The 25173-nt window shown below is 44.6% G+C and overlaps 1 protein-coding gene across 1 annotated transcript; it reads right to left on the bottom strand.

The window, feature by feature from the left end:
• Positions 1 to 3066: 3066 nt before the first annotated feature.
• SELL (selectin L) lies at positions 3067 to 22198 on the bottom strand. The gene is made up of 9 exons (XM_039881498.1): positions 22050 to 22198; positions 21177 to 21246; positions 19027 to 19413; positions 18137 to 18244; positions 14780 to 14965; positions 13415 to 13600; positions 12959 to 13087; positions 9058 to 9076; positions 3067 to 4626 (listed from the first exon to the last, which is right to left on the bottom strand). Exons 1-9 carry the CDS (start codon positions 22050 to 22052, stop codon positions 4608 to 4610), a joined length of 1107 nt encoding a protein of 368 aa, XP_039737432.1. The 5' UTR covers positions 22053 to 22198; the 3' UTR covers positions 3067 to 4607.
• Positions 22199 to 25173: the final 2975 nt, after the last annotated feature.

Below are 25173 nucleotides of genomic sequence, written 5' to 3'. Positions count from 1 at the left end.
GCATTTGCATGAACCATTTTTAACCAGAATCTTTGTTTTATGTTTTTCCTTTCTGAATGCTTTGTTATGCTCCCTTACAGTCCCCCACCCTGTCCCTTGACCCCAACTAGTCAGAGACCAAAGACTTGACAGTGTTTCGCGTTGGAACCTTCCTGGCCCTCCCTAGTCATCCTGCCTGATTAATTACACTTACTGACTAGGCCCCTGCTTCCATTTCTCTCCACTCCTAAGCCCTCAGCCGTGTTTCTCTTCCCAGAATATCCCTGTGATCCTGTCTCTCTCTTGCTTGGGTTTTCCCGAAAACCACAGAATGGACTTCACAAGCTTCAGTCTGGGGTTTGAAGCTGCTCTGTGCCTTTCGTGTTGCCGATTCTCTGCTGAGCCTATGAAACCTCTCTGGCCCCTCTGACTCCGGTACTTTGCCTCAGCGACTTAACTCACCTGGTTCGTCATTAGACCTCACTCGGGATCTAATTTTATCTCTTAATTCCACCCTTTGCCAAGTGGCATCTCCCGCCTCCGCCCCGCGGCATCTCTGAGTTTGCGCGCGCAGCGTGCTGCAGTGCGCACTGCCTTGGTTTGCAATCAGCAGCGCTTTCTTCCCTTCCGCTTCCATCGCGGGATCTTTCCGGGCAGGACTCGTCCCCTGTGCGTCCACAGCCTCTGGTAGCAGTTTTTACAATAGTAAAATTTTGGTAGGTGTTGAAGTGGTTAATTGAAAACTACCATCCCATGCCTTAAGCCTCTCTTTAAACTAAACATTTCCTTGAATTTATTACTCAATTTTGAGCATCCATTGTCCTCCAGACACAGGGGTGAGTCTGAGGATGCCGAGGTCAAGAGACACAGCCTTTTCTCTTAAGGTCACTTTTGAGGGTGATTTTGGTGTCAGTTGGGACATGGCCACATTCTTTTGGCCCTCCCAAACAGTATCGGAAATCAAATCTGTTTTGAGAAAATTTTTATTCCTCTTTCTGTTTGGCATAAGACACACAGCTCTTTTTAATACCACCTTTCCTTACCTATTAAACAGACACACACAAGCCATGTGGACTTAAAAAAAAGTTAGTGAATATCTCTGAGCCTATTTCCTAAAATTTGAAATGAGGATGATGAAACCTGCGGCCATGGCTGAAATACTATGTGGAAGCTCAGAACTCTCTCTAAGGGCTGTCAAGATTCCCAGAGAGCTTAATTTACATGCTCCCCATTGGTACTGATTTTCTTGTAAGTATTTTGTTTATGCCAAATTATTTTGTTCCAACTTTGCTTTTTGTGGCTCTTCCTTTCTATCTGCTATTTTCAACCTTAGACTCCTTCAAAGCCACCTGGAAACAGGTCTGTACTAGTGGCAGGATCTTTACAGAGGGTTAATGCAAAACCGAGGGAATCACATCATTTAATATTCTCCGTTTGTCCTCAGGGGCCAGGCTGCCCCCCGGAGTTCTGGCTTCCCACAAGTCTACAGCTTTTCTCTGTCTCCTCTACCTTCCTTCCTTTTCCTTTTGCCTTCACGGGAGCAAAGGAAACCAAATTCTCTGCATTTTCTCATACAGAACACCCCAGCTACAAATTACTGCTTAAGTTGCTGCCAACACTGGTCTCACCTTGTGCCTTAGAAGTGTATCAAGAAAAGATAGTTTTCTCCCAGTGTGGATTTGGATGTCAAATAAGATAATTGGATGCCAGCAAAAATCAGCTTAAGATAATAAACTTAAAAATAAATCTGTTACTTTTTTCCTCATCGCGGCTACTATGGCATTTAGAACTATTAGAATTGGAAACACTGCTATTAGATCTGTTACTTGGACCAAAGTTTGTACCAAGATGCTGAGGAAAGCTCAATTCCAGTTAAACCTTTCAGAGTCGCTCAGGGAGGCTGCATCTCGTGAAATGCTGTGTCCACCAGATCAGACAAGGCCGCCACAGCCAGAGGGAAGCGGAAATCTCATTATTTCTCCTGATAATTTCCTTGTCCTTTGTCCTGGGATATGTGTCATCGGGTGGTGGCAGCTTTTCTTTCCTGAATGGGACATGTGAACAGAAAGAAGACTCAAACTGCTGGAGTCAAGAGACAGAAATTTTAAAAGACCTTTGGAGAAAAGGAGAAATAAAGTGATGAGTCAGCTGGCAGAGGATGGGGACTCTGAGGGGGAGACATGGACGTGTCAAGGAGAACGTTAATAATTTTCCATGGTGCGGTTTGGGTATGAAGCCTCTTTCTTGCTTCACCTATTTCTCATTAGATCGTTATGGAGCCGGGTCTGTGTCGGGCATGTATCAAAGAATACAGCACAGTCTTAGGGAGGAGGGGTGAAACCTAGGGCCATGCATGGGAAGTGTGTGACACGGGTGGCAAATTTTTCTTATCTGAGCTAAGGTCATAAAATGAAATTTTAACGTAACGAAATATTTCTGCAGGAAACAAAAATAATATAGCCCAGGGCCATCAATCCCTGGTAAACAAATCCAGAGGAATGGATAATTTTGCGTCCCTTGGACTCTGTCGATTTCGCAAAGGCTGGTATTCTGAGTTATGGGAGAAAGGGGTTATTTCAGTTAATCTGGAGTACAGTTGCGTGAGGAAGATAACGATACCCCATTTCATAAGTCATCCTGAAATCCAGAGAGTTGATGACTGGCAGGGTCACACGTAGAGGCAGAAGGCCGGGTCGCAAGCAAGGAGGTGTGACTCCCTAGCCGTCCGTCACCTCCCAGTGAGGTGCAGGCGGCAGGGCCGACCGGCGCCAAGAATCTGAGCTCCAGGTTCCTGTGCGCACAGTGAAGGACCTTCTGGTTCCCAGTCTTAGGGAGAAGGCCTCGGACCCGCTTCTGCTCAAACCCTTGCTTGAGATCCAGAATCCTACACCAAGAAAGCGTGAAAGGCAAGATTTGGGTTGACAAAAATCTACAATTAAGGTTCAGTTCACAAAGCAGCTTCTTACCCAACTGAATAATCATGGTAACTCCGTCAAACAAGGCATATAGGCAAGGAAACGAGAAGCTAAGTCTCAGGGAGGTTAAACCCAAGATCTTTGACAAAATTGATCTTGTGAATCTTTATTTCTTTAGAAACCTTTATTTAAGGGATGTAGTATGACAATTTCTAAAATCCCATAGTAGCCTTAGGACTTAAACATAGGTAGGACTGTGTTTTTAAATCTATACACATCTTACGTCCAAGAAGTAGCCTCCACTTGGGTTCTTTGATCCTGAGTCTTAGCTGAACAAGCCCTTGCAGTGAGGGCTGCCGTGTGGGTCTCTGCAGGGTGTGGGTCTCTGCACTGGACGACTCTGAGGGACGCAGCATACGCTGTGTGAATGTGGATGGTACGTCCTAGATTTATGCTGCACGGTGTGGGGAATCTTTTGCAACAGCCCTCATCGTAATGTAGAATCTGAGATGGCTTTGAGAAAGGAAAATGTAATCACAGAAAAATCATTCCCATAGCATGTATGAATGTTTATAAAAGCTCTATTGGCCATGGGACAAAGAGGCATCTCCAGCTAGTTTCTACACAGGGCCCGATTCTCTTCTAGGAAGGCAGCCCGTGACATTGAATGAGTATCTGCTCAGGTCTTCATCGCCCGTGGAGAAAAAGGGTTTGCTGCAGCTTGTATCAAAAAGTACACTGTGTGCTCTTTCTGATTTATTCAAATACACTTCTTTTGAGTGTCGAGTAATGAACTAGATACTCCAGGGATGTGGCTCAATCTCTACAGTTAAGGAGGGTAGAATTTCATTGGAGAGAAACATACATGTGATAATTTTTAGAATAACAAACTAGATAACATTAAAAAAAAAAAAAGCAAACTGTATTTAAGTACAAAATCATATATTGCAAACTAACTTTACAATAGAAGGCCAGGAAAGGGAGTTTGCCATTGGTGAGACTAGTTAAGGACTAGCTATGAAGGAAGTGGCGAGTGTGGGGGTTGCCCGAGGGATGCCCGACATGAATCTTTACAGGTAGATAGGCTCTAGGGAGATGGAGAGGCTGGAAGCAATGAAATAGAAGGGCCTCCATCTATAGAGGGTGGGGCTACAGTGCAAATAGGACTTTCCGCCTTCGCCTTTGGAGTAGAACCCCGTTACTTTGCTGGAGTTGGAGAGAAAAGATTACTTCAATTTTCTGAACTTTCTGTAAGGACGTAACCCCACAGTGAACTGGAGGGCCAGGAGGTGAAATGTGTCTGCAGCACAGCAGGGACCGGGGCGGCACATGTGTCAGATTTTCACTGTATTCAGAAGTACGTCAGCAGGCACAGCACTGAATTGAAACTGGAAACAACAGCCAAGAAAGAGAGCGAAATGGGGCGTGTTTACACCCCACGGCGACCCTTTTCCCCGCGGTCTTGTTTCTGCGCAGAAAGGAGGGTAGAACGCAGAGCTGCATGGACCACAACTGTGGGCCGGGGGAGGGGGACGAAGGGAACAGCGGGAGCCAAAGGGGCTGCCGGGTGTAGAGGGGTCTCTTCAGATGCTCCGAAAGGGACACATGCCATCTCAGTCGGGGGGACACCACGTAGGAAACTTTTCTCATGGAGGGTTGGAAGGATCCAGCGATGCTTTAGGATCCCGAGGATTTTCTTTCATGGAGGGTGGTTTAATACGGATCATCCGTGCTGAATGAAAAACAGGAGAATGTAAGTTAAACAAAGGAGGTTAAAAATTGCAAAAAGGTAAGTGTTAGCAGGAAAGGTAAATGTTTACTAAAGGTGAGAAAGGGTAGAGGAACTATCTTCCGCGGATTGGGCAATAGCAAGACAGGCCCGGAGGCAGGGGATGGGAGCAGAGAACCCTAAAGTTGAACTCCTCACGCTCTCTGGTGCTCACCGCCCACAGGTGGTGGCAAAATGTGCAGACTCTGATTTGGTGGGTTTGGGCATCTTGAACAAGGCACCTGGTGATGCTCATGCTGCTGGTGCCCAGAAGCACTTAGAAAAATATCTGGACACAGGCTCTGTCTTCAGACCGGATAAGTATGCATGACATTTTAGATAGAATTTGGATAGTGGACAGTCAGGAAAGTAGAAGACATGTCAAATGGAAAGAGAAATCAGAGAAAATCAAAACTCATGAAAGAAAACTATGATGCTGATTCTAAAGGCCCGATTCTGGCGGGATATGATTTAAGGAGATGGTGACAGATTTGGTTTCATGAATTAAGTGATAATTTTTTTGTGTGTGAAACTTTGAAAGGGTGGGGAGAACCAAATACAGTATGTCTTAATAGCACCTTTCACAGGGAGAACCAGATTCTGAGACTATTCTCATGATGAACTGCCAGGGTAAACCACAATTCAGCAGCTGCAAACGTGCTTGCCAATACAGAGATAAAAATGTTTCTGAAAACAGAATTTCACATAGACCCTCCTCTGAGGTTGGCATCGTATCTTCCTGTGTATCTTGGGTGTAGCTTTTACCCAGGCAGAATTTAGACACTAGAAACCAAATGAGGTGACAAACAACCAGTTTGCAGAAGAATCAAAATAACCCAGCAAGAATTGAAACCACAAATGCCCTCAGAGTCCTTAATTCACCAAAGCTAATAGGATTGAGCGCGGCGGGCTGCGAGCATTAGCTCAAGGGCTTAAAAAAACTCTGATACGAGACGTTGAGTGTGATGGTGTTGAGTGTGATGGTGTTGAGTGTGATGACTTGTTCTAGGAACACACCCTATTCTTCCACTCCACCCTTCCTCAGTGCCATCACACTGTGGTTTCAGTGTGAAAAAAAGAATCACATTACTCGAGAAGGAGGGCGTCTGGGACTTACAGCTCTAACCTGGGAATCAAGAGTCCTGAGTTCTAGAAGCATAAAGGTTAACAGTGTGGTCTTTGGATCTAGGTGGATATAAACCTCAGCTTTGCCATTTATTCAGTGACCTCAGCTAGCTATTTTATTTCTCTGTTCCTTTATATGATTTATATGTCTTCCCACAGGCTTGCAGGCAATATTTACTAATTTAAGACACGTAAAACACTTAGAACAGTGCAGTGCACAGCGTGTTTGATAGAATTTATTATGATTCTGACTAACTGTCACTGGTTCAGGACCTACAGCAAAGTTATTTAATTAGCTCGATGGCCAAGAGTTTGGATGCCACGTCTACCAATCCTTTACGGTCCTAAAGAATTTGATGAATTATGATTTTATGAATTAGAAGTCACCTTGGTCAATAGATGAGAGGTGTCCCAAGGTGGCTGGGCAAAGAACTCTTTTCTGCTAGGTCCTTCTAGTGAAGCACTTGAGATGTGTCGATGGGGCCGACCTTGCCTTCTAGCTCCTGCTGGCGGCCCCTCAGCATGCCGCTGGCTCTCGGCAGCTCCGCTTACTGGCCCAAACATGCCTTCCTGGTCCCGCCACTACACCATCCACATCGCCTCCCTCCTCTGGACAGCCGTCCCGGCTTCTGTCCACACCCCTACATCTCATCCGTCCTTCAAAGACCAATCTGGGTTCCAGATTTTCTGTGCACACCAAACTCCTTCTGTATTGAAAGTCTTTTCTTCAACATGGAATTCATTGACCATCGCCATATTCTGTCTTAAATTTTTCCGATATTTTTCGTATATTTCAGTCTTAACTTCACAACTAGATCATCTCCCTCGGGTCAAGAACAAGGATTTACTCCTCTCCCTGTCTCAGTCATTAGCGTTGTTCCTACACAAAGGTGTTCAATAAACAGCTATTGACTGATTCATTGTAAAAATCAGTGACCCATTAAACTTAAAGTGGCAATAGCTTAATATGGTAATTAACTTAATGCTAACTCTTCCTGCCAGCGGTCTCTTCCTGTCCCACGAGGACATCTGAAGAGCTGAATCTATCTGCTTCCATCTAGTGGTAATTAAAACACGGGTGGTTCCTGTGGCCAGAATACACGCTGGGTAGAATGTGCCAGAAAGACTTTCACTCAGTGGGTGTGAGCATTAAAGAAGACTTGATGCCTTCCTGCCGCCAGAGACAGGGAAGGCAGCCCGGAGAAGGGTTTAGGAGCCCGTCTGCACTAGCAAATGGAAGGCAGGGCAGTAAGAGAGAAGGAAAGGACTCCTATTGACCGTGTGTCCCCATCCAGGTCCCCCGATGCTCTCGTCTCCTCTCAGCCCAGCTTTGTAAAAGAGGCGGCTCACGTGTTCTGCCTCTACTTTGTCACCCCCACCAATTCCTCACCCCCTGGCTATCAGACTTCTGTGGTGACCTGAACACTGAAAACAGCCTCCTCATCAATACCCTTGTGACATCCGATGAAACAACTGGTTCTCCTGGCAGCTTTTGAAACAGTTTTCATCTCCTTCTTCCAAAGCGTTCACAAACCCATACTCTCCTCATTTTCCTTCGAACTCCCTGGAAAGCTCTTCCCATTCTCCTCCTCCTCCTCCTCCGCTGACTCATTCCATACTGACGTCCCTGTGGCTCTGCCCTCTGTCCCACACCCTCTTCCATCCTCACAGTGCTCGCTTTCCCTGGATGGCCAGATCTGCCCCTGAGATGGCAGTTAGCCTCTGTATGCGGGGACCCCGGAATCCACTTCTCCTGCCCCAAGGCAGCCCTGGTGCCAGACAGAATGAATGGACTATGGCGGAACCACAGATACCTAGAGCTCAGCATGTGCCAAACTAAACCATGAGCTCCACCTCCAGACCTTCTCGATTCTTTTGTGTTCCCTTCTCAGTGAACAGTACTGTGTGGTACAGACGGTAGCCATCCATCAGTTCCTTGACCAGAACCATGGAAACTTCTTTGATTCTTCTCTCTCTCTCTCATCCGGCCATTAACCATATTTGATAAACTCCGTCTCCTCTCATCTCATGAACTCATCCTCACTGCTATTTCTCTGAACAAGCACCATGAGCTTTAACTTAGAAACTTCAGATTCCTCCAAAATTCCTCCAAAACAGTTCTCTGCCTCCAAGCTCGTGCACTTCTCATGTTTGCACGTTTTTGTGTAGAGTGATCCTCATAGATCAGATGCAGAGATCCCGGAGATACACATTTCGGCGTGACACTCCCGTGCTTAAACGCCTGGAGTGATACCCCCAAAGCCCCCAGGATAAGTCCGTGCTCTCTGATATGGCTTATAAATTACTCTATGGTCTCACCCCTGCTGCCTTATGGCTCCCACTTTCTCTTTTGCCCTCTTGGTTCAGCCCACTGAACGATTAAGAATTTCTTAGTAACAATTTGTGGTTTGTAGGGTGGTTGTCTGAACAAGCAACCAACTTCCTTGGGGACCATCTTGCTTCGTTTTCGGCTTATTCAAAGCTGGGTGTCTAGAAGGGACTTAGATGTCACCAGAGTCTCGTCTTCGTAGTTCCCTTACACTCTCCTTCCTAACATCGCAGAGCAAGTCACCAAGGCCCTCGAACTGAGACGTATTTTTCCGTCTTCGTTTCTGCCAGATGGACCGTGCCCTTCCACACGTCTGCATCTCTTCTCAGTATGTGCTCCTCCAAGTGAAGACATCTGAGGTTTAAGTCCAAACTAAAAAATTGCCTTCTGGGGGAAGCTACAAATAGAGTTTGTGCTCCTCGCTTTGCCCAGACTCCTGAGGGTCAGTGCTTAGCGGAGCCGAGTTGTCTACCAGCTTGTGCTGGGCGTCAAGGGCCTGTGCGCTGGACTTCTGCCTTCTGAGAGCCGGGGTTCCTCGGCTTCTCAGTACATGCCTCTTGAATTGGATGTTTCCTGAGTACTGTATTATGTATTGCTCTCATGTTCAGCCAGAACAAGAAAAAAATATATACCACAATACTTCCAATCCTCAAAACAAACAAACAAACAAGCCAGGAACAATCAGAAAAAGTTCCCTTTACATAACTGTCTTTTCCTAAGAGGACATTGCTTGTTCATTCATTCATTCATCCATCATCTCCACTAACACACACAAAAACAGCTTTTAAGGGAGACTAGTAGATCGGTCACTTTATCTGGAAACTTCAGTTGAATGAGACCCAATGTAAATAACTACTAAGGAGTTAGTATAACAGGAAGTATCTTAAGGAAGGTAGAGGAGAGATCAGCAGATGTGAGAACTCCTCACTGATAAAACTTACCTTTTCCGAGACTTTTTGCCTAAAAATAGAAGAAATAGAAAAATGGATTAGCATAAGTAGACAATTTCAATTATTTTAAGTAAGAATAAAAGGAGAGTCCCATCCTCAAAACTGGCTTTTGAAGAGTATTATGCATTTGTTAGATGGACCCCATCTGTGTCTCGGGGATTTGAGGTACTGGGTGACTGTTCTAATTCACAGTGGTAAATACCCTGGCAGAACAGACCCGTTGGTGCAGGTGCTTCTCAGAGTTGCGTTCCATCCTCCGCGCTGCTCGTAGAGACAGACGTACAGCCTGAAACACCTCACAATCAGACCCAATGTACCCATTCACGTGTTCATCCCTTCCTGACCTGGCATCTCATCCTACCCGCAGATTGTCCCCCGGGAGACTTAACTGTTAATACTCTAAGAATATGTGTCATTCCGTCTCACGTCATCTTCTCTGTGAGAATTCACAGAAGTTTCACTCAGGTCTCAGTGGTAGGAATTACACATCTTCTCTGAATGACCGGTGTGTTTTTATCTTAGAAATACAGTGACTGTCTTAAGTGGTTATACTTTCTTCTTTTGACTGGTTGCAAAGAAACTCTGAGCCAGAACTCAGACCCTCTTTTATAGGACTTTGTGACACACACTTTTGTGTTCTAACTTTACCCTGGCTCCAGCCTATTTTTGTACCCTAAATATTGGCCTTCTTTTTCTTTTTAACTAATTTTAACTTATTGTGTTGAATGCATTTTGAAATTTAGCTTACATTCTTTCTGAAAAAAAGCAGAGTATAAATAAATAGATGTTGGGCTCCAGGGGAAATAAAAGCAAAAAGAGTTTTTTGAGGGGAAAAAAGTCACTAGGCAACAATATATTTCAGTGGCTATAAACTAGAGTTCTAGAATCATCCAATCTGGATGTAAATCCTTGGCGGCATGTCTTTAAATAGCTACTTATCCTCCCTAAGCCACAATTTCATCTTCTGTGAAAGGGGCATGAAGTTACATCTTCCTCATTGAGTTGGCAAAACAAAATGTATTCAAAATATTTAGTCAAGAGCTCAGAGCTTAGACAGTGTTCAATTACTATTTTATTGTATACCTTTAAAATATTAGAAACTACAATTTTAAATGTTTCTTCCCAAATTCAGCCTACTGATGATGTGGACCAAATATACTTGGGCAGAGAGAATTCGATCTGAACTAATTTCAGATTCTGTTTATCCTCACATATATTTTTTTCAGGAACAATGAAACACATACCAGTACATGAGCAAGAATCTGTTCCTACTGAGAGCGTTTACCTTTGTAGAAAAGGGAACTAAGGCACACGTGTTCAGTTTCGTGCCCTTTTCCAACCCTGCATTGGTTCAGGGGGAGAGGTCTGCCAACCGAAGAGGAAAGTCGAGCCTCATTAACCTCCAGACCAGTGGCTTTGGCCGGGAGGACACGTCCAGATAGATTCTGACGTCTGACTCTTGCCCCTGCCGATTCAGGGTTTCAGAGGTTTGGCCTAAAACCTCATCGCCTCAGTTTCCTCGTTCACCAAATAGGGCCGATGACAATGACTAGTCGAGAACGATGATGCTAGAGGGAAAGCGTTTCTAGACAGGCCCATGCCCAGGGGAGCATGCTTCTGGAGCCTTCCCCTCGCCTTCCTCAGAAGGAAGGAGCTAACGTCTGGATAGCGAGGCAACGAGCACCAGGGCCAGAAGATGCAGCTGAGGACAGGGCAGGGTCAAGGTTCTGGTCAGTACCTTGGCTGCTATGTTCTAGATAGTCACCTGTTCCTCTTCCCAGCTTTGTGAACCCCAAAAGCTTGTAAAATTCTCAGCTTTATTTATTTATTTATTTTTTGACTTTTACTCTTGTAAGTGCATGAGCTACACATTCAATTAGAAAAGGCTTTAGCTTGGGAACCTACCCATCATCTCTAGCATTGTGTCTCTAGGAAAAATATTCTTCATGCTTCAACTAACTTAACAACTAAAAGTTTTGGAAGATGAAGTCACTTGAAAATTGGAGATAGCAGAAGAGGTTTCACAAATGAAGACAGTTTAAACATGTTAAAGATATCCTGACTTTCCTACGAAGCCAGTGATCTGTGGGGCTGCTGTTCTCTTGGGTGATGGAACTGTAACTAGCCCAGCTGCCCGTTATCTGTTTCCTGTTTGCCCCACACTGATCCCCCCGCAGGGGCATGCAGTTTTCAAGTTATCAGTTAGAGATCTCATACTGAAATGACTCCAGGGTGAAAAATTTAAAAACAACCCCACTGCTTTTCTCACCCCTGCTCGTAAGACAGCCTTACCCAGCTCACCCCCACTAGATGCCCCTGACTTCAATTCTGATCTTTTGATCTACTAACATTTATGAAAGGATTTGGGAATTTGGGAATAAATATCTTCCTTAGGCAGGCGATTCACAGCCCCTCAGTCCTTCAGGCTTGTTTAGATATCTCTCAGCCCCCTCGCCCAGAGGGCGGTGTGTGATTACCCACTCTGTCCTCTACTCCCTCCATCTGCCACCAGCATCCAAAGGGGGAGGGAAGGAAGGACGGCTGGGGGCGGGCTTAGAAGTCTCAGCAGAAACGATAATCAGTGGTGGGAGAAGAGTCTCGTTCTTTTGCGTCAGTGCCACACACACGTGCTCAGTGTGGTCCCGGAAGGCGACGCGACCCAATCTTAGCAGAATTCCTAACAGCAGGAGCAGAGACATTGTCACTACTCCGTGCTCCCAAGTCACAGTTACTGAAGCTCTTGCCCATGGACAGGCCCCCGCCATTGCCTTTCGGGGTTGGATAAAAAAACTAATCTTGTTCCCTTACCCTTAAATTTGGAGTGAAAGACCAGATCATAGTGGAAAACCATTTGGGATTGGCAGATAACGTTACTGTAATTGCCAGGGAGGCCTTCGCATACCATAGTCATTGAACAGAATACATACTAATTAATTGGATGGAACTGAAATTAAAATGGCAATCAACTGACCCCGTAGAAAAGCAACATTTGGTTAGCAGTTGGTTAGCAGCTGTTCTGAGGTCATCAATAGCTCGTCTCAACTCGAAGCAGGGATTTACCGAAAGCTGCCTAATGTGCATGAATTTCATAGTCTTGAGTGTTTCTGCCAGGTGGGTTTGGCCAAATGTAGCAGCACACACCCAGGATCTGCCTCAGACCGTGGGCCTGTAACCAGCAGGCTGGTTGCACTTTAGGATTTGAACACACTCGGGGGTGGGAGGTGCCGCTGCTCTTCCCTCTAGTAGAGTGGTGTTTCACTCTACTCCAGGCATCCAGACAGCAGGTATGGGCTCCTCGAGGAGGCCCTCCTTACTCTCCTGTGTTCCGGGGTGGAGGGGAAGCATCAGTGTGTGCTGCTTTTGGTTGGGGCTGTGACCCTGACGAATAGACACTGGGAAGAAAACTTGGGGATTTCTCCCAGGGACAGTGCAGCTCCCCACGTCAGGAGCCAGACCAGGCATGTGACTCTCCCTGAGGTCAGGGGTTGGGGAAAGCCTGACTGGACGGTGGAGTCACTGCGTAGTAGAATCATAGCCCTGAAATCAAAGGCACAGAGGCTCAGAGAGGGCAGATTATGCATCTCTTTTTTCAGAATTAAGTAAGAGCAAAGAACCATCAGAGTATCTCATTTGTCTATATCACCCTAGCAGGGTGTCTCGAAGATAGTGAGCTTCATTTTAAAGTTTGTTGGAGTAAAAACAAAAATCAGCAAACTTTTAGTAATGCAAGTGTGTTCTGGGCTGCTTCCCACGTCTCCAGGGACTGGTGTGTACAGAACACAGAGCATGCTATCCTGCTTTGGTCGAAGCTATCATACCTAGTTTCCTGTGGGTTTCTACATTTTTTTCCTCTTTAAAGTTATGTTATTATCGTGAAGATAAACTCACTTACCTTTTTTTAATCGCCTTGCCAGCCAAATGATAAACGCCAGCCCCAAAAACGCAGTAACCATGACTGCCACTGGGATGAAGAGGGGGTTATAGTCACCGCTCTTGATCATTGAGAAGCTCCTGTCCACTTCTGAAAGAGAAACCAGGAAGGCACGTGGCGTGAGGCTGCGGCATCGCTTCCTCAGTGCCGTCTCCTGATACTAGACTTTTTCTCTCCTCACACTTCCCAGTAATAGCCTAAGTGATGCCACCTGATAGATGAGGAAGTGGCATGGGAGGCCCATGAGGAAGTGGCATGGGAGGCCTGTGATGAATCTGCAGCACAGGCAAAGACGAGACCAGCTTTTCTAGCCCAACACCTGAGGAATCTCAGTTCTGAGATCTGTGATTCAGTATCTCTTTCCCACCATCTCCTCCATCTTTAAAGTCTTCAGTGTTTTGGGGCAAACTGACTCACTCTGACATATTGGACTGAGGCTCGTCCAGCTTCCAGATGATCCACAAAAAGTTTCCTTCTCCCCCATTAACTCGTTTCCTTCTGAGCAGCTGAAGGTGCACGTGGAGGTAAAGCTGAAGTTGGCCAGGGGGTGACTGCAGTCCATGGTCCCCAAGTCAGGTGCTGTCAGCGGCTCACAGTGAATCACTTCAACGGAAAGGAAAAACCAGTTACTTCTGAGCAGAAGTAAAAACTAGTTACCCTGGCCGGGGTTTGGCCAAGGCTGCCTGACTTAACTGTGGAACCATCCGCAGGAATCTAGAAGTTTCTAATATAGCAATTGCTTCTGATGATGCTTCCAGACTCTGTTTTTTCTGGGAATGATGGCGAGTGGCGGTCAGGGCTGAAGTCAGGAGAGTGAGGGGTGAAGTGAGGGATGGGCACAGGGGAGCTGGGGAGGGCCGGCCCTCCGGGGAGCTGCCCCAGCCTGCCCACGCTCCAGCTCTGCTGGAGCTGCCGTGCTGCATGGCCTTCGCCTCGAGACTTCTCACGGAATCTCATCGGCGAGTGTAGAACACGTGTGCCCCTTCACCTGTTCTCAAGTCTGCCCAAGCAGTTTTGAAAAACACCCCAGTTCTCTGGAGCAAGTCCCTCAACTTTTGTACAAGTCAGCAGGTTAGTCAACTTAGTGCTGTGATTTCAATAAATGGCTTTGACAGTTCTTTTGAGAATTAAACCACTCAAACTAGCGAGTCAAAAGCAGAAATATAAAAAGTGTAACCCAAACTTCACAAGTTCAAACACCAGCAGTTTTCTCCAGGATAGGGATAATGTTGACCGTTAAGAAGAAAAAGTCCACCGTATTTCAAAGGGAAAAAAGATCAAGAGATTGCATTTTTGTTTTTCACAGCAGTTGTTATTCTCCTGAGAGTTCATGGAGGAAAGTAAAAATGGTTTCAAGAATAAACAAATACAACAATAAAAAGAGACCTCTATCCTCCGAGAAGGAAATTGGTTGGTGTTAAGTAGGACACCACATAGGTGTTATTGAGAAGAGAGATCAACCAAAATTAAAGTGAGGTTCAGCGAGACTGACTATTTATACCATGACAATGAGAAGAAAAAAAATATAGCGTAACCACACGGATGCTGAAAATGACATGCGCACTGTGAAATGTCTTCAGAGGTATTTAGCTGTTATTTTTTGTTTGTGGTTTTTCTTTTTAATTTTAGTAACAATAACCCCTCTGAAAAGCATCACAGTATAATCTAAGGTTAAATCGTGCTCCAAAAGAGGATGCAGACTTCTTACCAAGACTCTACTGTATTTTCTGAGTTTGTAAACCCAGGCCTGCCGTGACAAAGCTAGTTGGAACGGTTACTCACCTTGACAGCTTGGTTCAGGTGACGACCAGTTTCCAAATGGTCCACAAGTGGTTTCTTCACTCCCAATTATGTCTGTTCCCTCAGAGCAATGGAAGGCACACCGTGAGCTGTAGCTGAAGTTTCCCAAAGGGTGAGTACAGACCATGGTACCCAGCGTGGGGGCCTCCACAGGCTCACACTGAGTCACTTTAATAAGAAAAGAAACAGCACTGGGTAGTGTTAAGAGAGCTGGGTTTGAAGCCTAGCTCTGCTACTTGATAACCAAGTGTTTTTAAGCAAAGTGACTTAACCCCTCCAGCTTTAGTTTCTTCATCTATAAAAGAAGAATATGATGATTATATTCAATTCCTAGAGTCATGTGGGAATTAAATGATTTAATGCAAGTCAAGTACTTGGAATAGAGCCTGACTCATCTGTAGTCTTAATTAAAATCTAGTCAGTCTTCTCGTTGTCTTTGGAATTAGTCAGGGAGAGAATTCTTAAACACAGATGGGTTTAAGTGGGAATGACCAGCTCAGTTTGGAAATTATGGTCAAATAGCAGCCCCTGAGTATATTAGAGTGTTGGGAGTAGGGGGTTTGGAGAAAGAGTGGGTGTTCATGATTAGTCTTCTTTCCAAGGGGAGCACGTCAAAGCTTCAAGAAGCATCTCGGCCTTGCTTCTGCCTTCATCTCTAGCTCACTTCCACAGCTTCATTTCTTTTTGACTTTCTCCAGCCACTGTGTCAGTTTCCCTGCTCTGATTGGTTGTGTTGTGGGTCACATTAAGATTCGAAAATCAGTCTTTGACTTTTAGACCCTGCCTTGCCGTTTGGGCAAACATTGCAACTCTCGTGTATATTTCTTATCGAATTTCGGCCATTGCTGTGATCTTGCTCTTGAGATTTCAATAAAAAATGGATCCAAGGAATTAGAAGAATTTTAATATTTTCCATATACAGTCCAAGTCCAAATTAAAGTCAATGACATTGTCCAATTCAATTCATGCCCGCAAGCAAGTGCCTAATATATTCCAGGCATATTCTCAATCTTACAGATGCAATGGAATAAGATACTCACTGGTCTGAAGTTGCTATGAGTCTGCCAGGGGATACAGACGAGTCAATAGATGACTTCATCAAATGTGGTATAAATGAGAAAGATATACATGAAGTAACTGGAACAGAAAATAGGGGCACTAAGCCTGTCTCGGGGTCCACAGCAAGCTTCCTGAAAGAAATGGTCCCTGAGCTATGTCTTAAAGATAAACAGGTGTATTGGCCATGTGCAGAGTGAGAGAGAAAACCATGAGCGAGTCAATGAGATATGCAGCACATCTGGCCAGTGTGGAGAACACAAGCCTTTGGATGTCGCTAGAAGAAAGAGGAAGCAGGGGATGAGATCAGGGAGAAAGACAGGAGCTAAGACAAAATGCTCCTGTCTTTTCTCATTGATTTAATGAGTACCTCCTGCGTGTCAGCATTACCCTCGTCCTTAAGGAGTTTAGACTGTATCCTCTAGGACAGCAATAGGTAGAAATTAAAGGGTGGATGGTCACATGTATGTGATTTTATTTGATCGTTTTTTATTGATCAGCCTGCCTATCCTATGAATAATGTCTTTGATGGGCGCCAACTTAAAGCTGTGGAACTCAGCTGAGAAATTAGTGCAGTAATCTATGAGGAAGTTAATGAGGGCTATGGTTGTAGAGTTGACAGGTTGTGGAATAGACACGAGAAATACAAAGTTATAAAAATGAGTAGTGCGTTACTTTGCATAAATGTAGGAGGAAGTGAGAGAGTTTCATAGCAGAACACCAAGGTAAACGGTGGTAGCACACACAGAGATAAGGGATACAAAAAGGAAAGCTGTCTGGGGACCATGATTTTACAGTCACATGGGCATACCAAAGGATATGTTTAGCATATTTGGAGTTCAGGGCTAAAAACATATCCGGTAGTCCAAAGCACATATAGATTTGAGAGTCTGCAAAGTTGGTAAGTTTTGCCAAAAGGAGTATCTAGAGTAAAAAAAAGCGATGGACAAAAGATAGAAGAGAAATAGCAATAGTGTATGGGCTTGGATTAGTGCCCATGAAGAAACCCAAAGAGAAATGATCACAGGTAGAGAGAAAAGAGTGACAGCCAAGACAAAAAAGAGGACGGAGTGACAGCCAAGACAAATAAGATTAAAATGTTTAAAAAGGAGTGAAACGGGCATGCCAGTGATGTAAGCATTAAAAACCAGAGTTTGGTAGTGGAGCGAGGGTACGTGCTGGGTGGGAGCCCCGCTCGGGAATCTAGTGGGGTGACGTTGATCTGTTCAGTTGGTTGACATTTAAATTTATTTTGGCTTTCATTCTTTATCTTTTCTTTACAAACATTGTTTTTGTTTTTCCGCTTTAAAATTTTCTTTTTAATGCACCAGATACTTCAAACATAGTTTTGAAACTCAACCGATACCAGTCAAAAGATTTGACGTTTCTTTCAGTAGCGAGTTGACTGGGTCAAAGATTCCTTGTCTTTGAATCTGTGTATTCTTTCCTTTCTGTTTCTACCACCGTGGGCCCTGAGTGATTTCAACACACTTCTGATGATTTTCTCCATCTTCTCTCCCTTTGCTCGCCAATCCATCTTCTCTTACTGCTTCTAGGATACTTGCCCTAAATGCAGGCGTTAAGGTATTAAGTGGTCTCCCGTTGTTAAATAAAGACCAGATTCTTTCATTAGGCAATTTCCAGTCTCCACAAGCTTATGCCAGCTTATCTTGCTTCCCACCAAACTAAACTATGAGCATGTATAATTTTCACTAGTTAATTGTGATTCCTTTAAAGGCAGAATCTGTACTATATTTGCCTTGGTATCTCCTGAAATACCCAGCCCAAATAAATTTGCTGGATTTATTCTTAGATATCTCTGACACATATGTACTGTCTATCATTATGTGAACTTTTCTTTTTTGGCCTTGCCCCGATATGACTTTGAGGATTACATAAACAAGCAAGATTATCTTTTGGGTAACTTGCCCTCCTTACAATAAATGTTTTAGTTCATTTCAGACCTTAGAGCTCTAATGAATCCAACAATCTCACTAGATTATGAGTTTCACGAGAGCAGGAATCTACTGTGCCTGATTCATTATCGTAATCCTTACAGCTCTGTTCTTTGTGGCACTCAGAAAGACTTGTTGAGCAGTGAATTGAAACTTCATGCTGACTTATGAAATCTTTACGGAAAGGTGACACCATTGTGCAAGCATATCCTTCTGATCAAAACTTCTCATTTCTCAGAATGGCTGCTATCATTTTGTCCCAACTAACTTCCATAAACTGCAGTGACGCCCGTAACTACACAGAAAGAAACAAAGAAGAGCAGCTCACCGAACTGACACCGGGACCCGTAGTACCCCACGTCACAGTTACAGGTGTGATTATTGATGGTTTCCACACATTCTCCGTGGCCACTGCATGACCAGGGCTGACAGGAAGCTTTAAGGAGATCAGAAAGAAATCATTTTAATGAGATTACTTTTTAGTATTCATAGTCATCTCTTTAGATATAGATAAATTTTTCGCTGAGACTATTTTAATAAACAGGAAAGCTCTATTTGTACAATCATAGCATTTTTGCATAAAAACCATAGGCTAAATATTTTATTGATGTACTGTACGGGCCATATAGCCATAGACATTTGTTTCTAGAATGAATTTACCAAAGCTAAGACTCTATAAAATTTGGGATGAACTTAGTGACATACATTAAAACTCTTGAAATTACTTTGTTTTTAATATAATAAGCAGGTTAAATGATGACCTGACCCAATCATTTCTGCAGTATGCTTGGCAATCTCTTTCTGTATAGAAAGAACTATAGAAAAAGTAAAAAGTCCCAATTTGATCAATTAATAGGGAGTTCAATTTACAAGAGAGTAAATTGACTGTGTTTCACTATTAACATATGACTGGGGAAAATCCTGACTGGTTTGGAACCATTGTAATAGTCTCTACAGAAATTTTCATATACCACAGATAATGGAACACTGCAGTATTTCATTCTATAGAATTATATGATTAGACAAAGAAGGAAATGGGACACCAAGCCCCCTACTTTACAGTGAGGAAGCTGAGGCGACGTGAGCCTAAGCCCTTGGCTGGGCCCATCTCTCTGTTTCCACCTCTCTGCCTTAATACCAGGGACACGATTGTCCAGTCCTCGCTCCTTCCTCCCACATGTCCTCGCCATCTTTGTGCACACTGATGCAGGGGTTTACCTGTGTAGCAGAGAGCCACCTTCGGCTTGCGGCAGGCGTCGTCGTTCCACTTTCCAGCGTCTTTGGTCCTTTTGATGTACATCTCCACGCAGTCCTCTTTCGTCTTCCTATTGTTGGGTTCCCCATCTCCCCAGTTCTCTGCCTCCTTGGTGAGAGACTTGTTGGTTCCCACCCACGTCCACACCCCTCTCACCTTGCGGATTCCTATCCAGTAGTAAGTAGCACTATGGGGAAGCGTCTTGTTCAGGTACTCGATCTCCCCCTTGTTTTGTATGGCAACTAAATCTGTGTAGTTTTGTTGGCAGAACCGTCTAGCGTCTTCCCAGTTCATGGGTCTTTCAGAGTAATGGTAAGTCCAGCAGTTGGTTCCATGATACACAGAGAAATCTGAAAGACAGCGTGAACCGGATAGACTCGCAGTTACGGCAGTTATGGCTGAAAAAAACCGAGGGCGAATCCAGGCTGGGCCTGCCACTGAGAGACGAGGAAACTGACACCTTAAGGGCATAAGTTCCTCCCTGGATCACAGATTCAGTCCTTGGCAGATTCGAAGTAGAAGCCAGACCTTCTAGTCTTGTTCACTTTCACCATAATATAAAATACTTTTGGATGTAGCTCTATGTTTTAAAATTTGGTGGCTTTCTAGATTTATTTTCAAAAAAATAACAAGTAAAATTTAACCAACATATTTTAGAAATTCATATTTCTTTATCTCAGCAGCTGTCAATCATTTAAAATTAATTCGAGTGCAATATCATATATCTCTAAGGTTTCCTGGGATACTTTCCTGAAGACCGCCATTTCTGTTTCTAAGAGAGAAGTAAAATAAGGACAGGAATAATGACATTTTTAAGTGATGTTTTCCATATTGAAAAGAGAATGTTTTCCCATAGGGAGAAGTGCTCCTGGGAAAGCCTTAGATGTCTGACTGCATAATAAAAAAGAACAATCTGTGAAATCAGATGGCATAGGATTATGAAGTTTACTTAGGTCCTCTTCTGTGTATGAGATACTCAGCTGATGATGTTTAATCATCATATGGGTGCTTCAAATATGAGGGCTTTGAAAAAACCAAAACAAAAACATAATTACACAATGACCTCATAATAATATATGCCATTCTAAGCACAGTATAATCTATGTGAAACACTATTATGCCATAAGGTAAAAGTTTTCACAGCTCTCAACAGTTACTGAGTTTTCACTGTGTATGGCAAATACATAGAGAAATACCAAAGAAACTTTTACAGCCTCCTAAGGCTTCTGAACAAGGAATAGCAGAATGCAAAGAAAGCATAATTAATTTGATCAAATTAAACATATCAGAAATGAACCAAGAACTGTGAAACAGATATGATTCATGAGTAAAGAAGATCATAAAATAAATACCTGGAACAGAGTTTCAAAGGAACCTTCTATGGGAATTTCTAAGAGGGAGGAAACTGTTTTGCTTGCTGCTGTATCCTTAGTGCCTAGAATCATGTTTGGCACATCGCAGGGACACAGAAAACACTTGTCGAATGAAAGGAGCACCAGGGTCCCAGACATGGGTGCAGACATGGTATAGGAATGTGTGAGGGGCAGAGAAAAGCAGTTTGCTTGGCCAGAGCTGAAAATCCTAGCTGGGGAGTAAGAAGACGTTAGCCCACTTAGGAAGTGGGAAAGAAAGTTCAAAACAATTGCTGAACAGTCTTCAAGAACCAGACATAAAACTTGCCACATCAGCAGTGGAAGGATCAAAGACCAGGCAAAGGGCCTGCCCTTAAAGAGCCAACACTCTAATCACAAGGACGACATCGTGTCTACTCAACTGCTGGGAAGTGACAGAAAGCGCAGGGCTAAATATTCGGAACAGGCTGTAAGTTCCCTATTAGATATTTCGTAACTGACCTTATTCCTGCATAAATAAGATCTTTGTGGGTTTATCAGAATTTAGACCCTGCAGTAGAGGGTGTGGCAAGCTTAGGAGGTTTCTGGCGAAGTACTAAACGAGGGAGGAAGGAAAGAGATCTTCATCGAATGGGTAGAATTACAGCTATCTACCTAATAATTTTCCCGTTGACTATGCACACCTAGTGGATATTTAAGAAAAATAAACAAGTTTTTTTTTTTTTTAAAAGGTCTGGCAATATACACAGAGCAGAACATACCACAGCAGAGCACTGTCCACAACCACAATCTTAAGACTCCCTGAGCACGCTGGCGTTTCCATGGAAATATCTGCAAATAAAACGCAAAGTTGTACTTAGATTTATACTCTAAAAATGCATGTTTACAGCACCTTGAGGAGGTAACTTCAACTTTCTTAAAGTTCAAAACAAAATACACATGCTTCCTAACTCTAGCCAAGGTTATAGATTTCTCAGAAATGAATAACAGAGTAGCATTAAATTTGCCTCAAAACCAAAGCATGTTTTTTAGCCTCTAGTTGCTGATCGTTACTGCTGACTTTTTTCTATATTTCAGGAATTTTTTTGTACCTACTTTCCTGCTGATTTGTTAGATGAAACTATCTGATACTTAGTATATGTTATTTTAAAGCGTTCATTGCTGCTTAATGAACTATTGATGTCTAGATTTAATGTTAAAATCTCCCACTTGATTATGATGAGCTAATGCTTCAAATACCTAAAAGAATTAGATGGCTAAACAGACATCAAAGGAAAGCAATTCATCTTTTTCAACTAAAAAGAAATACATTTTGAGCAACTCAGACGACAATACCACAGATTTTCTGCACACCTTAAAACCATATTGTCTGAAGTGTATCACTTCTCAGTAGTCGTTGCATTTAGTTGCAAAAGTGCTAATTTCTACAAGACAGTCCTTCAAGAATCTCAGCAGACCCAAGTCAAGAAGAAGTCAGCCCATCTGAGAGGAGAGGCTCTAATTCAGCAATTTTAGTTCTCGGCTTTTTAAAAACCCAAAATGGAATTGGTTGCTTCTTGTCCTTTGCCACCTGCCTCTGTAGCCCCAAGAGAGGTTCTAGCAGAGCGTCTGAAACGTTTAGACGGAGTGCTCACCATGGCTTCGCGCGTCCTTCCCGGTTCTTCTGCAGCTTCACCTGAGTCGGCTCCTGGGGTGTCCAGGTCCTGGCCTGAGGCTCGGGGTGCTGTGCTGCAGGCTGCTGAGTGTCACCAGCTGGGCTTGCTTTCTTTCATTTCTCACATCCTCCTCCCACCCCCACCCCACTTACTCCGCCTCCTCTTGCTCGTCTTTCCCCACCACTTTCCTGCTCCGACCTCTGTCACTTGCCCTGAGAAAGAGCTGCTGACCGAGGCGCCTTGTGGGATTCGCCCCTTCCTCCTTTCTTCCTCCTCCTTTTCCATCCTTCCCTCCTCCTCCTCCCTCCTCCTCCTCCTCCTCTCTTCCCCCTCCTCACTCCTCCTCCTCTATCCATATCTCTGTCTCCTCCCTCTCTCCATGTGTCTGTCTCTCTCTTTTTGATAAACACTAGGCTAACGCTTGGCTATTCATGGTAAAGGGCCCCTAATAATCAGACCACACGATCAAAACAGTACTTCAGTCACATTTACGGCGTCTGTCAAGCTTCAGTAGAGCTAACCAACAGACTTCGTTAATTTCGGTTCCTTTTCCTCCCTCTTTCCTAGCTCACCCCCTAGTGGAGGTCCTCGTCAGTGGCAATGCCTGAAGAGAACAAAGCAGCTCTAGCTTTTTGCCCTAAGTGGCTCGGGGGCCTACAAATCCCTTTATATTTCTGGAGTGTGAAGTGTGACTGCATTTGAGCCCCTATGATGGAGGGCGATGGCAAGGAGGAGTCACTGACATAATCAGATTTGCATTTTTAAAAAGATAATAACAAAAGCAATAATAGCTATAGAACTCAATGCTCCGTATTTAATCTTTATAAAGATCAAATACTACTACTCCCCAGTAGGCACTATTAATATCCTCATTTAAAAAAGTCTCGGAAAGGTTAAGAAAGTTGCCCTTGTCACATAGCTGGTAAGATACACCATTGGGGTTTGGAACCTGGGCCGGTCAGTTCTGAAGCCTGATGACTCCCAAATTCGTATTTCCAGCCGGGAGCACTCCTCTGCCCTGGGAATGTTCCCAGTCCCCAGCCAGATGCCTCCCGATCTCTCCATGTATTTACTGTGCCTCTTAAATTCTCCATGTGTCAAACTGAACTTCTGAATATCTCCTCCAGACCCGGAGAACTCTCCTCACAGCCTCTGCCACCTCAGGAAATCATAACGCCACCCTTCCAGTTACTTGAGCCAAACCTTAACATTAAGTATAGCTTCTACCTCAAAATTTTAACATTGCTCTCCCAAGACTCTAAACCAAGAGAAATTAAAATATTTTTATATTCGTATATGTGGTCATGCTGCTGGTTGTAAAATCATCTTACTGCAAAAGGCATATGTCGCAATACGACAGGAAGAAGAAAAAGAATAAGATCATAATAGTTTTGGCTATAACCAAGGAAAATTTTTCTTCTCCATGATCTCCCAATGGTGCCAAATCCTTTCGATAGTTCTTTTGATAACTGTGTTTCATTCCCAATGACAGCCCTCAGAACAGACCCTCATCACCAGCCCTGGGTCACCTGATAAAATCCCCATAAACCCATTAGTCTGCGGGTTCCCAGTCTGCTGCTGGGATGTACTGTGGTTCCAAGTCATCAACACAGCCCACGAGCCACGCAGAACCTGGTCCTCACTTCACACCACGCCCCGGCGGCCTGCACCCTGTCCGCGTGGGGAGCTGTGTCTGCCTCCTTGGTGCCTTTGAGCTCACCGGCTCCCTCTGCCGGGAGTCACCCTTAGACTAGGATACCTTTCTGATGCCCTACAGCCCGTATTTTTCTTCCTTTAACTATAATTAAATGATCGTTTGTGTAATTATTTGTTTAATATCTGTCTTCCCTACTGGATTCTAAGTTCCTCAGGGGTAGGGACAGAGTACCTCGTTCATTGCCATGTTTCTGGAGTGTAGTATATCCTTGACACATAGTAGGGCCCCAACAGATGTGACCGAAGGGATCCGCAAGCGGATGAACAGAGGCTGACGCGGCTCCTCCCGCGGAGCGGCCCGTTCCGAGGACAGGATGAGCTGACTCGGAAGGCTCGGTTTAAAGCGTGGTTGGCAGGAGAGAATGGAAATAAAGAAGGAAAACGCCGGGGGTTAGAAATAAAGGACCTGGAGGTTCAGCGAGGTGGGGTTAAGAAGCTTCGTGATGAGATACTCGAGCAATAAACCTGCAAGAATAGGAGACTGCGGTTAAAGCATGATACTTGGTCATGTGATTTTAGAGTTGGTGCAGTTCTGGCGACATCGAGGTTGAGGCTATGTGCAGGGCAGAGGGCCGCTCGAGCTGAGCGAGGGGAAGCTCGAGCTGTGCAGACGGGACTGGGCCGCGGGCCCTGAGTGGTAGGGTCATATAGGGTCACCGGAGGGGCTTGAAGGAGGAGGAAGACTAGAAGCTGGTGCCCAGGTCATCAGGCCACCAATGAGGACAGGGAGAAGATGGTACATCGTAGTGTCATGAGCTCCAAAGAAACGGGGTTATTTTATCTCTTCTGTTCCTTTTTTAAGAGGCTGGAAGAACAAAGATCAGGGAGAGGAAGTCATCATAAAGGAGGAGGCCACTCCGCCTTTCAGCCCTGAGGTGTGTGGGGTGGGTAAACTGTCACCTCGAGAGGTCCGCGGGGGAAGTGGTGTTCTCGGCCCGGTCTGCTGTTACCACAAGGAGGCAGAAGAGGTTTGGGAGAGGACCTGCGGGACAACGCGGGGCTTGCTGGCCGTGGACCAGGAGTTCCAGAGGATGGCAAGGAAGAGTTTGGGAAGGGAAGCAAGGCTGGGGCAGGAGGCAGCAACCTGGGCGAACTGTCTGGGAGATGAAAGGCGATCAGAGGGGCTTGTATTCCAGCTGTAAGGAAGGGAGGCGGCCATGGTAGCTTGGTCTGGACAGGGTCGTGGAGCTGCGCGGACGCGTAGGTCTAACTCTGGCGTGGATGGAGTTCCGCTTCCTCCTACGAAAGCTCTCGTTTGATCTGCTAACACGGAGGACCGCTCCGCATCTCACTTCTGTGCTTTCCCTTTGCCCATCTCCGTCCGACGTGGGCACCTCTATTCCTTCCAAATAAATTTAGTTTGTTCAATTTATTTTCTCATTTTAGA

This window comes from Pteropus medius, unplaced genomic scaffold (genome assembly GCF_902729225.1).
Source record: "Pteropus medius unplaced genomic scaffold, Ma_sr-lr_union100, whole genome shotgun sequence".
Lineage (NCBI taxonomy): Eukaryota > Metazoa > Chordata > Mammalia > Chiroptera > Pteropodidae > Pteropus > Pteropus medius.
This window is presented reverse-complemented; position numbering and strand designations above follow the sequence as displayed.